Source organism: Chiloscyllium plagiosum, unplaced genomic scaffold (genome assembly GCF_037043375.1).
Source record: "Chiloscyllium plagiosum isolate Xiang-an unplaced genomic scaffold, Cpla_swu_hap1 HiC_scaffold_47, whole genome shotgun sequence".
Classification (NCBI taxonomy): Eukaryota; Metazoa; Chordata; class Chondrichthyes; order Orectolobiformes; family Hemiscylliidae; genus Chiloscyllium; species Chiloscyllium plagiosum.
This window is the reverse complement of record NW_028270185.1, coordinates 12,645,262-12,658,422: the sequence shown is the minus strand read 5'-3', so window position 1 is coordinate 12,658,422 and position 13,161 is coordinate 12,645,262. Positions and strand designations below refer to the sequence as shown.

At 46.1% G+C, this 13,161-nt stretch overlaps 1 protein-coding gene across 3 annotated transcripts in view; it reads left to right on the top strand.

The window, feature by feature from the left end:
- LOC122542705 (reticulon-1-A-like) overlaps positions 1 to 13,161 on the top strand; it is a 66,388-nt gene that overhangs the window by 18,385 nt on the left and 34,842 nt on the right. For 2 of the 3 annotated variants that reach the window (XM_087983978.1, XM_087983979.1), the window contains exons 3-4: positions 387 to 1,190; positions 4,163 to 4,528. In XM_087983978.1, coding sequence (XP_087840104.1) covers positions 387 to 1,190; positions 4,163 to 4,528 — 1,170 coding nt within the window. The remainder of the gene's footprint in view (positions 1 to 386; positions 1,191 to 4,162; positions 4,529 to 13,161) is intronic. The other variant, XM_087983980.1, reaches the window with a different exon arrangement.

The window sequence follows — 13,161 nt, the reverse complement described above, 5'->3', positions numbered from 1 at the left end:
CCAGGCAGGTTTCCTATGCAACATGGATTGCCCTTCTCGAATTGCCCCGACAACATGGGGGTGAGCCACTGCTGTTCCTGTGGTTACAGGGCACCCACAGTGCTGCCAGGGAGGGTGTTCCGGGATTTGGACCCAGCGAAACTGGAGGAACGGCAATGTATTTCCAAGTCAGGATGGTGAGTGGCTTGGAGGGGATTGTGCAAGTGGTCCCCTTGTTCTCTGAGATGGATTGGGAAGGAGGTGGGTTGGTGGGATTGCTGAATAGGGAGATGGTGGGCAGGTGAATCGATCTATCTGCCGCGCTTGTCTTGGCTGGCCGCATGTTCCCTCTGCTCTGTGTCCTAGTGGAATACTCAGGGGTTTTCCCTGCTTTCCGACCTGCCCAGGTGCCAGTGAGGATTTCTTGGAACCACAGACCGCGCAGGAGCATTCCGATGACGATCTGCTGACCGACAGCTCCCTGTACTGGGGGACACCCCGGCAGATGTCCCTGGAGTCCATGCTGTCCTGCGGAACTCCCCTGGGCCAGCAGCCATCCTGCTTTCCAGGGGGTTTCCCAGGCAGCGGCTCCCCAGAGCTGCCAGTGAGGGGCTTGGGGGAGGCCACGCATAGCCCTGGAAGGAAGAGACCCTCAAAGTGCGACGCAGCCCAGACAACAAAAGAGAAATGTCCAGTGCCGAGGGGGATGGTCCACACTGAGACGATCGAGACCTTTCTAGCGGAGGAAGAGGATGAGCTGGAGGGCTATCATGTTCATGTTGAAGTGGCCGGAGGACATTGGCACCGTGTGGAACAGGGGACAATGCCTCAGCTCCCGGACAGCACTGATGGACATCTCTTGCAATCTAGCTCAGTGATCCTAGCTTTGGAAAGCATCCCAATCCACCGAGCTCCTGAGGAGAGCACAGCGTCGGAATCGAGACTCGAAACGGAAGAGGGTCGATCGGAGGGCAGCCCAGAGCTTGGGTTTCTCCGGACGGAAGATTCCGGAAGCCAGAAGGACGCAGAGGTATTTGAAGCACAGACTGTGGAGGTGGAGACTGACAGTGGAACGTGGACAGAGGACCTTTACTCTGACCAGACCGAGCCCACTCGGCGACAGGAGGCGCTACTGAGTAGCAACCCTGATGTGGAGTCGATGACTGAGGAAGAGGGAGCACCTTCAGACTCCTCTGCGCAGCCTTTCACAGGTAGGTCTGGCCAATGGCTCATTGCAAACCTCAGCAAGTTACACTGGGTGTGGGAAAGATAGCCATAAACACATATTCCGGGGAAGGAGGGTTGGGGGGATGGGTGTGGGTGAGGAACCTCGGTTATCCAAAGGATACGGGTGGGGAGTATTTCGTGTGGTTCATTGAATTCCGGACAATCAATGCCGGGTAACATAGTTAGCCGTGCATCGGGACCTAGCAATCTTGTTCGGATAATCCGAAATTTGGTTAATCGAATGCTGGATAATCGAGGTTCCTTTGTATCTGAGATAGTCACAGGCTTCTAAAATTCAGCATTTGATTGGACACAACATATTGGGCTTGTTTTGTGTATTCATGCAGAGTCAGATTATTCAGCTCCTGACAGAATCAAAACTGAGCTATTCCACAGTTCACAACAGCTCTTGATGGAAGTCAATGCCTTGATCTAAAGAGATCGTCTCAAATCACATGGCTTGGCTGTAATAAACCAATCAGGTAAACTCATTTCCAGGACAAGGACAGCACAGGGTTAGATACAGAGTGAACCTCCCTCTATACTGTCCTCCATCAAACACTCCCAGGACAGGTTCAGCAAGGGATTAGATACAGAGTAAAGCTCCTTCTACACTATCCCCCATCAAACACTCCCAGGACGGGGACAGCACAGGGTTAGATACAGAGTAAAGCTCCCTCTACACTATCCCCCATCAAATACTCCCATGACAGGGACAGCACGGAGTTAGGTACAGAGTAAAGCTGTCTCTACTCTTTTAAATGGAAAGCAAAGTTACCTTTACACCATCCCTATCAAACACTCCCAGGACAGGTACAACACAGGGTTAGGTACAGAGTAAAGCCCTTATACTCTTTAAAACTGGAAGTAAACCTGACTCTACACTGCAGCCATCAAATACGCCCAGGACAGATACAACTTAGAGTTGGATACAGAATAAAGCACCCTGTACTCTCTTAAACAGAAAGTAAAGCTGTCTCTATACTGTCCCCATCAAACAAACTCTGTGGTGTACCTGTCCTGGGATCGATTCAGAATAGTGGACTTAAAGCAACATCATTTCCATACTCAGTAAGGAATTTCTCTATTGCTGTGGAAGTTGGTCAAGTGGGTATTCCATAGCCTCTAGTACAGGGAACGCAGTAGGATGGCTGCTGGATAATTGTGCTCACTTGGCTTTCTGTCCTGGCTCTGTCACAACGTGAGGAGCAAGGGAGAGGGTCAGAGGCGCTGGGACAGCAGGCAGTGGTTAGTTGAAGGGAGGGGCCCAGCCAGGTTTCAATGCCTCATGGATCCCACAAATCCCCTCTTCTCCCCACAATGGTCCCTTGTCAATGGGGATCAGTGGCTGTTGAATAGAGGCAGGAAATTGTGGCTGATTTTGCACGCCTCCCCCAGCTTCAATCCAATGGTCCTGAGTTCCTTATCACCTCTCACAGCCCACTGAGGTGTCAGTAAGTCCATTCTCCACCCTTACCTCCAAGACCAGTAAATACAGTAATTAGACAGCCAGAATGAGTAGACTAGGGGTATAATGAGACATGAGTAGGAGAGCAAAACAATGAGGATCACATGGGGTCACTCAGGCCTGAGGAAGGGTCACTGGATCCAAAACATTAACTCTGATTTCTCTTCACAGATGCTGCCAGACCTGCTGAAATTTTCCAGCAATTTCTGTTTTTGCATCACCTACGGTGTCCATCACGCCTCCTGTTCCACTGATATCGCTAGCATTGAATATACCATAATAACTGAATAATGCAGACCAGGCTGTTTTACATCCATTTCTAAGTCCAATAATGGGAATGTCACTGGACTTGTAATCCAGAACTCCGTGCTAATTTTTAGGGGACATTCGTTTGAATTGTTCAGTATTGGAATATTGTATGCAGTTTTGGTCTCTTCATCTGAGGAAGGACATTCTAGCTATAGAGTTGTGTAACAAAGTTTTATCAGACTGAAACTTGGGATAGCAAAACGAAAGAAAGACTGGTTCAGTTAGGACTATATTCACTTGTGTTTAGAAAGATGAGGAGGGAATCTCATAGAAACCTATAAAAATTCTAACAGGACTGGACAGGATAAATGCAGGAAGGGTGTTTCCAATGACTGAGAGGTCCTGATCCACTGGTCACAGTCTAAGGATAAGGGATGGGCATTTAGGACTGAGGTGAGGAGAAATGTCTTCACCCAGAGAGTGGGGGAGCCTGTGCAATTCTCTGCCACAGAAAGCAGTTGAGGCCAAAATATTGAATGCTTTGAGAAGGAGCTAGATATAGTTCTTGGAGCTAAAGGGATCAAAGATTATGGGGAGAAAGCAGGAGCAGGATCAGATTTTATGGTTCAGCAGGCTCAAAGGACCGAATGGTCTACTCCTGCCCCTATTTTCTATGTTTCTATGAATCTCTCCATGGCAGGTGAAATCTGGAATTAAAAACTCACCCAATAGCAATATCTAGCCATTCTTATAAAATCTCATCCAGTTCACTAATGTCCTTTAGGGAAGGAAATCTGCCATCCTTACCTGGTCTGGCCCACATGTGAATCTGGGACCACAACAATGTGGTTGACTCTTAACTGCCCTCTGGGTAACTAAGGATGGGCAATGAATGCTGACCTAGCCAGTGACATCTACAGCCTCACAAGAATTTTTTTTTTTCAGAATTCACTCTCCCACTTCCCTTGGCATTTGCAGGATCATTCACTCAGGTAAATCCCTGGTGAGCTCCCTTTGGTGGCTCTTGGTGTGATATGATCATAATTACAAACACAAGTGTGTCTCAGTCAGGTGCACTCCCTCCCTCCCTCCCTCAGGTTTGCTTATTCAACACTCACTCAGAGCAGCACCATGAGCTTGCTTGTATATACATCCTGTGGCCTGTCCTGGAAGCTGGACAAGGCTACAGTCACACAGGGCGTAAGAACATTAATAACAATCCCTGTTTCTCATTTACAGAAGCTGAGGGTATGGCGGTTGAGCTGGAAGTGATGGGAGCAGCAGAAGACAAGATGGCGACAGGATCAACAGAGAGTTTGACAGACACAGTCGAAACAGTCAGCTCGAGAGACGGGCTGGAGCCTGTGGGAGTGGGCAGAGTAGAAGCCATGTTGCCCAGAGGATGTGACTGCTGCGTTTACACAGATGATGCCATTGTTTGCCAACACTCACTCACCCCGGTCACAGTGCCAAGTGCGAATGAAACTCAGGAAGTGACAGATGAGGAGACGCAGGCAGACAATTGGCAGTCACCATGGCAACCCAGTGCCTTCGACCAATCAGATCATCCCAAATCACAGAACTCGAAGGCAGTAGACCAATCAGGTAAATACGTTCTCAGGCTGAGACAGCATGGGGTTAGATACAGCGTAACGCTTCCTCCTCTTTTAAACTGAAAGTATAGCTCATTGACAATGTCCCTTTCCAACACTACCAGGATAGGTCAACACATGGTTAAATATAGAGTAAAGCTTCCACTACACTGTCCTTATCAAACACTCCCAGTACAGGGTAAAATACCTTCTATACGTTCCCCATCAAGCACTAAATTCCAACTTCAGTTAGTGCCTAAGGAACTGAATTCTAAGGAAAGTCACTAGTTATATCAGACTGTACATGAAGGTGAAGTAATCCTTTATGCTTTATGACAAACCTCAGCTTTCATCACATTATCCTGGTCAAGCTCCAATTCTTCATGATCCGTTAACTTCACCTTAACAAATCTCTGTGTCTTTACTTAAACCAAATCTGTATCCCTCATCACCCTCACTTCTGCTAACCTGCATTAGGTACTGGATCATCTCCATTTTAAATTTAAACTTTGCATCCTTGTTTCCAAATCTCTCCCTGACTTCAAACTCTTTCCTATCTCCATCACCCATTCCAGACCCACACCTCCCTGTCTCTGTCACTCTCAGACATTCACACCGCACAGTCACTCCCTCCAGACCCACACACCTCCTTGTCTCTGTCACTCTCTCCAGACCCACACCCCTCCCTGTCTCTGTCACTCCCTCCAGACCCACACACCTCCCTATCTCTGTCATTCCCTCCTGAGCCATAAACCTCCCTGTCTCTGTCACCCACTCTAGACCCATGCCTCCCTGTCTCTGTCACTCCCTCCTGAGCCATAAACCTCCCTGTCTCTGTCACCCACTCTAGACCCATGCCTCCCTGTCTCTGTCACTCACTCAAGACCTACACCCCTCCCTGCCTCTGTCACTCTCTCCAGACTCACACCCCTTCCTGTTTCTGTCAATCCCTCCAGACCCACACCCCTCCCTGTCTCTGTCACTCCCTCCAGACCCACACCCCTCCCTGCCTCTGTCACTCCCTCCAGACCCACACCCCTCCCTGTCTCTGTCACTCTCTCCAGACCCACACCCCTCCCTGTCTCTGTCAATCCCTCCAGACCTACACAATTCCCTGGCTCTATCACCTCCTCCATATCCACTCCCCTCCCTGTCTGTGTCACTCCCTCCACACCTACACCTCCCTGTCTCTGTCACTCCCTCCTGACCCACACTTCTCCCTGTTTCTGTCACCCCTTGCAGTCCCATACCCCTCCCTATCTCTGTCACTCTCTCTAGCAGTGCAGATTCAGGTATACTGTGTGTGCAGTCTGGCGTCAGTCTGGATCAGGTACATATTGTGTTCATTTGATAGGAGATTTAGTGCCTCAGTATCATTTATGGCCATTCAACCCATCAAGTTCCCTCATAGCAATCCAAGCAGTCCTACTCTTTCACATGATATCTGTTTGACTGAATTTGATTGTATTTCCTTCCAATGTCCTTTTGAAGTCATTGATATTCTGCACTTTACTGGAGTGATCTTTGGGAAGAGGGACTGCTCCTATACTGAGCAATGGAGACGCTGTGACTGTACTGTTCAGGATGGAGAGGGATACAGAAGAGTTGGTCTGATTTACATGTTCATGAATGACTCATCAGTAGAGTATATTAGGAAAAACTGCAGTGTAGCTGGAGAGTGAAGGATTTATGGTCAGGAGCAAAATAATTAGAGGTAGCACAAGGAAACTTTTATTTCACACAGAATATTGTTGCACTCTGGAATGTACACCCTGAGAAAAAAATGGAAGCAGATTCTAGAGTAGAAACATGGAAACTAGCAATAGGCCATTTGGCCCTTCGAGCCTGCCTGCTATTCAGTATGATCATGGCGGATCCTCTATCCTAATGCCATATGCCTTCTTTCTCTCCATATTCCCTTGACATCTTTAATATCTAAAAAAAAATCAGTCTCTTTCTTGAATATGTCTTGGAATACATTCAGTGTCTTGGCCTCCACAGTCTTTAGTGATAAAGAATTCCACTGAGTAAAGAACTCATCTCAGTCTAAATGGTCTCACCTGTATCCTGAGACTGTGAGGCCTGGTTCTGAATTCCCAAACCATAGGAAAAAAACATCCTTCTTGCATCCGATCTCTGCAGGTCTTTTAGAATGTTATACATTTCAATTTCCTGACCCGCACTTCTGCCTGTTTCTGTCACTCCTTGCAGTCCCATATCTCTCCCTATCTCTGTCACTCTCTCTAGCAGTGCAGATTCAGGTATACTCATCCTTCTGAACTCTAATTGGTGAAATACTAATGAAGGGAAAGCACTGACAGAGCTTTGAGTTTTGACTGAGGGGATGAGATTAATTTCTACTCAAGAGCTGGCTCAGATTTGATGGGCTGAACAGTCTCCTTCCAGACTTTATCACTCCATCCCTAACAGGGCTGTGGATGTACCCAAAAACCACCCCAATAGACTGCAGTGCTTCAGATAGGCAGGTCACCATCACCTTCTCAAGGGGCAATCATAGACCGGCAATAAATGGTGGCCCAACTGGTGATGCCCACGTCCAGTTAAGGAATGTGCTATCTGTCAAGGTTTGGCACTGAAAGAGTTACACCACTCAATGAAGTGTGTTGCTGGGCAACGCTCCATCTGCAGTCTCATTGGTTATGGAGGATACTGCAGCATTTAGAAAGCTGGCTGGTCCCTCCCGACTGTATCACAGGATCAGGAGGGGAGAGAGAGAGACCTGCCTTACCCCAACTGTGCAGAGGACCACGCTTCAGCTACAATCCCCGACACAGGCTGGTGATGGAGATCAGGTCCGAATGTCCAGGGATGGAGAGTGTGTGGAGCTCGTTTCTCTGTAAAGAAAAGGGTATTGAATGCTGCTTACTTCCCAGGGTCAACCCTAAATGCTGCTGGCAGGTTGTGGGGAGGGAGAGGAAGGTGTGGAGAAGAGGAAAGAGGCAGACAAAGGGAGAAACAGAAACAGACAGGGGCGTGAGGATAAAGAGTGAGGCAAAGGGATGGAAATTAGACAAAAAGCAAGACAGAGAGAAAGGCCAAGAGAGAAAGGGAGACACACACACACATACGCACACACACACGAGGGAGACAGAGAGAGAGAGACAGGCACTGCAAGAGAGACATAGACAAAGAGCAAGACAGAGAGAAAGGCCAAGAGAGAGAGGGAGAGACACACACACACACAAGAGGGAGACAAAGAGAGAGAGAGAGACAGGCAATGCAAGAGAGATATCAACAAAAAGCAAGACAAAGAGAAAGGCAAAGAGAAAGAGACTAATGTAAGACGGAGACAAAAAGAGAGGGAGACAGACAAAGAGCAAGAAAAGACAGACACGTGAGGAAGACAAGAGAGACAGACTGTGAAAAGACAGAGTGAGACACAAAAAGACAAAAGAGAGACGGAGAGCAAAAGAGACATGGATGAGGAGCAAGACAGAAGGACAGGCACAGAGAAAGACGCACACAAGAGGGAGACAAAGACAAAGAGCAAGACAGTGAGAAAGGCAAAGAACGAGACATGTACGAGGGGGACAACGAGAGAGAAAGAACAAGGCAAAGAACAAAAAAGAAGAAAAAAGCATAAACAAGGCAGATGGGGAAGATGTAGAGAGAGGGGGAGACAAACAAACAGAGGAATGAGCCGGAGCGCTGAAGAAATTGACAAAGGCAAGAGAATATGAAACAAAGGGGGAAAGAGAGAGTACGGGACAAAGGGACAGGGATAGAAAGAGGAGAAAAGAAAGGGTGGGGATCATAGAGAGGAGCATAAAGAGGGGGAGCATATTTAAGCAGTAACTTAAATAGACAACAGAAAGGAAACAGGAGAAGAAATGATTCAGTAGTAGAGATGAGGCTGCCACAGCGCATTTGTGAGCCATAGGAGGGGAAATGGAGACAATGAGACAGAATGAGATTGGAAAGCAATTAAATAGGCACAGAGGTTGGGAGCGAGTCATTCACAGGGAGAGAAGGATCAGTCAGCAAATGTCTCCTGAGATCAATCGATTCAATTCATTGTCTGCCATCTGCTTCATATTTCAGGTTTAAAGGAAGTTAAATCAGTCTTTTTGCCTGTGTCCCAGGTGAACTAGACATGGGTCTGTCACTGCCTCACTCCTCAGCTGCCACCAATAATCAGCACAGCAGAAAACATGCCATCCAAGGGCGTCAAATAAGAATGTGCTGTGATACCTGTTGCTATGCGTATTTGGCACTAATCCACAGAGACTCTGAAAATCCTAATAGCATGTAGAGAATAGCATGGTCAAGGAGAGATGGTGAAAGAATTGGAAAGATGGTGACAGGGAGAAAAGAAGAGAGAAGAAGTGAAGATAGCAAGAAGCAGCTAGTGAGTGTGAATCAGGGAGGAGAGGAGAGCAGAAAGAGATGGAATTTGAGAAACGATGAGAGAAAGAAAGTGAAGGAGCGTTGTTCAAATTGAAAGTGCGGTACACTGGGAAAGAGGAAGAAAATCAAATTCAGTAAGAAATTTTAAAATTCTCAAAGGAATGGAGAGAGAAAGAAACGATATAGAGATGGAGGGAGAGGGAAGGTAAAATGAGAGAAGGAGAATATGAAAAAGAAAGACTTGCATTTCTATATCGCCTGTCATGACCTCCCGATGTGTCGAATTCTGTTACAGCCAAAGAAGAACAGCACTTTTTGAAGGGTGGTCACTGCCAATTTGCACAGAGCAGGTTCCCACAATCAGCAATGTAATGTGGAGCTAATAATCTGTTTTTGTGATGTTGTTCGATGGATAAGTAGTGGCTACGACATTTTAGAGGACTCCATTGCTCTTTATTAAATTGTACGACTGTCCAGCCAAACAGCAACCTGAAAGGTACCTTGCAGGTCGTCTTCATTTCTGGTCTCCTTGCTATAGGAAGAATATTGTGAAACTGGAAAGGGTTCAGTAAAGATTTACAAGGGTGTTGCCAGGTTTAGAGGGTTTGAGCTATAGGAAGAGGCTGAATAGACTGGGGCTGTTTTCCCTGAAGTAGCCTTATAGAAGTTTATAAAATCATGTGGGGCATGAATAGAGTGAATGTTCAACCGTGATCTCATTAAATGGCAGAACAGGGGAGTCCAAAACTCGAGGGCATAGGTTTAAGGTGAGAGGGAAAAGATTTAAGAGGGAACCAAGGGGCAACGTTTTCACCCAGAGGGTGGTACGTGTATGGAATGAGCTGCCAGAGGAAGTGATGGAGGCTGGTACAGTTACAACATTTAAAAGGCATCTGGACGGGTACATGAATAGGAAGGGTTCAGAGGGATATGGGCCAAATGCTGGCACATGGGACAAGATTAATATAGGATATCTGGTCGATTATGGACAAGATGGACTGAAGGATCTGTTTCCGTGCTGTACAGCTCTATGTCTCTATGACTCTAAACACATTGCACACACAGCAACTACATTCGCTAGCTCAGTCGTTAATTTTATATTTAAGATAGACAATTTTATTTTGTTAAGCGAAGGAATTAAGGCATATGAATTTATATTACAGATCAACCATGATCTCATTAAATAGCAGAACAGGCTTGAGGGGCTGAATGGCCTACTTTTGTTACTATGCTCCTATATTTCTACATTATTTGGTGCTGTCTTCTGTTAATCTTCGCCTGAGAAGAAAGACAGGGTTAATTTCTCATTCATTGGTCATAGACGTCCAATGCTGGCCAGGTCAGCATTTACTGTCCATCCTTAATTGTTAAGAGTTGGCCACAGGGTCTGGTGTCCTAAGTAGGCTAGACAGGGTAAGGACGGCATATTTCCTTCCCAAAAGACCATTGGTGTACTAGGGTTTTCACAACAACTGATAGCAGTCACGTGGTTGCCTTTAGGCTAACTTTGTACTCCAAATTTGTTATTAAATTCAAATTTCACCAACTGCACTTTGAGATTTGAACCCACGCTCTTAAAATCTTGGGGTCTGGATTACCAGCCCTGTGACTTTGTGTCACCACCTCCTACCACTTTGGTGTGGGACTTGAACGCACAAAGTTGTGACCGTAAGGAGCTTGGGATTGATTAGCTTCGTTGGCTTATAGTACAGAGTAATGCTAACAGTACAGGTTCAATTTTTACACTAACTGAGGTCACCATGATGGTCCCACTTCCTCAGTCTTATCCCCTGTCTGAGGTGTGGTGATCCTCAGGTTAAACTCACTGCTAGTTGTGTGTGTCCCTCTCTAATGAGAGGATGGGACACTGTAGAGTTTTTGCTTTTACAATCAACTGAGCCTGGATAGGGGAGAACATGAAAGGTGGGTGAGAAAGAGGGTGACAGAAGATAATTATAGGGAGGAAATGGAGACGGAGAATGGGCAAAATAAGGAGAAAGGACAGAACCAATGTGGGAAGTAGAGAATTTCTCTCTCTCCACCCCCATTCTCCAGCTCTCAATCTCCTCTTGGTCTCTCCATCCATTTAAAAAACCACTTCATGACCTCCAACCCAAAATAATGGCGGGGGTTTGGGGTTAGAGGGAGTGAAGGAATATGAAAGATAAATTGAAAGAGAAAAAGTGAGATGAAATTAAGAAACATTTGTCCAGAAATTGCAATTTTCAATTAAACAATACCTTTTGGATAAACAAAGATAGAAGGTGCTGGATGAATTCTGCCAGTCTGGCAGCATCTGTGGAGTGAGAAACAGATCCACAGATGCTGCCAGACCTGCAGATTTTCTCCAGCATTTTCTTTTTGTTTCAGATTTCCAGCATCCACAGTATTTTGCCTTTCATTAACACTTTCAGGATAATGGTTTCCTGGTGACTTCTTCATGGCAATGTCTTGACCAATCAGAAATGGTTTGTCAACCAATCTGCACCCTGTTTCTCAAACAGTATAAATTGTTGTTCCCTTTGAAATTTGGCACTCTTGCAATTTTGTCCTGATAAAATGTCTCTTTTACAGTTGTTGCCCAGATAGAGAGAAATGGTAAAAGACAGAGAATTAAGGAGCAAGAAATACAGGGCTTTGGGTTGGAGGGAAAGAAACTTTTTTTAAAAAATGGATAGAGAGACCGAGAGGAGATTGAGAGCTGGGGAATGGGGGTAGAGGGACAATGGTGAGAATGGTGGTGTTGACAAATCGAGAATGAGATGGAGGGAGAAGGAAGGAGGCAGAGAGATGGAAATGGGGAGAGAAGAAAAGGAGGCAAATTGGAAAAGAAAGGAAGAGAAATAATTCAAAAGGGAGATTCAGCAAGAGTAGCAACCACAGGAACAGGAGAAGGTTCTGAATAAAAACAGATACTGAGGTGATATGTTAGTCGTTAACTGGCAGGAGTCTGTTAAACAGTGTGGGTGGCTGTGTCAGGGGTTATTATATGCTGCATGCCTATCAGCCCCACACTGACTCCCAGACTCTGGCAATGCTGAGATGTATCACAATAATTCCTATTTATTGTGGCCTCCTGGTCATTGTGGCTGCTGTAATTCTGCACCAAGGCTAAACTAGAATAAACCCAACAACAAATAGAGCAGTCCCTGCAACCATGGTAACTGCAGTGTGGTGGAGGTTGCACTATCATATTGTAATTGTGGCCTGATCGAGAAACGTGTTTAAATGTAATATTTAATTTACTATTTCCCAGGGCAGTCTTTACTGATTTGTGTGATTGGAGTGAGTTACATGGACATTTCAAGCATTGACTTAGAGTCACTTCTGATGAAGAGTCACCGGACTCAAAACATGAACTCTGCTTTCTTCCCACAGATGCTGCCAGACCTGCTGAGTTTCTCCAGCAATTTCTGTTTTAGATTCAAATCGTTGTTGTCTGCAGTTTTTTTGTTTAATCTTGTAAATTGAGAAATATAAAATGTGACCAGCAGTAGCAGATAGTGAGAAATGTTGGTGTAGTGATAATCATCATAGAATCCCTACAATATGGAAGCAAGTCATTCGGCCAATTGAGTCCACACCGACCATCCCTCCCAGATCCACCCCCCTACCATATCCCCACAACCCTCCATTTCCAGTGGCTAATCCACCTAACCTGCACATCCCTGGAAACTATGGGCAATTCAGCATGGCCAGTTCACCCTAACCTGTACATCTTTGCATTGTGGGAGGAAACCTCCATAGACACAGGTCGAATGTGCAAAGTCCACGCAAATAGTTGCCCGAGGCTGAAATCGAATCCTGGTCCCTGGCGCTGTGAGGCAGCAGAGCTAATCGAGGTATTAGAAACCCAGATGCTCAGGCTAATGTTCTGGGGATGTAACTTCACATCCCACCATGGCAGCTAATGCATTTTAAGTTCAATTTTAAAATCTGGAATTGACCGCAAGTGTTAGTGACCGTGCTACTTGTCATAATAAGTCACTAATGCCCTTTAGGGGAGGAAATCTGCTGTGCATACCTCATCTGGTCCTAGATATGAATCCAGCCACACACCCAACAACATTGTTAACTCTTAACTGCCCCTGTGAAATGGCCGAGCAAACTGCTCAGTTTGAGGGTAATTAAGGATGGGCAGAAAATGTTGGCCTTGCCAGTGATGGAAACCTGAATGAAGTGGATGTGGAGGAGATGTTTGCACTAGGATGGTAGACTAGGACCAGAGGGCACAGCCTCAGAGTGAAGGGAACACCTTTTAGAACTGAGGTGATGAGG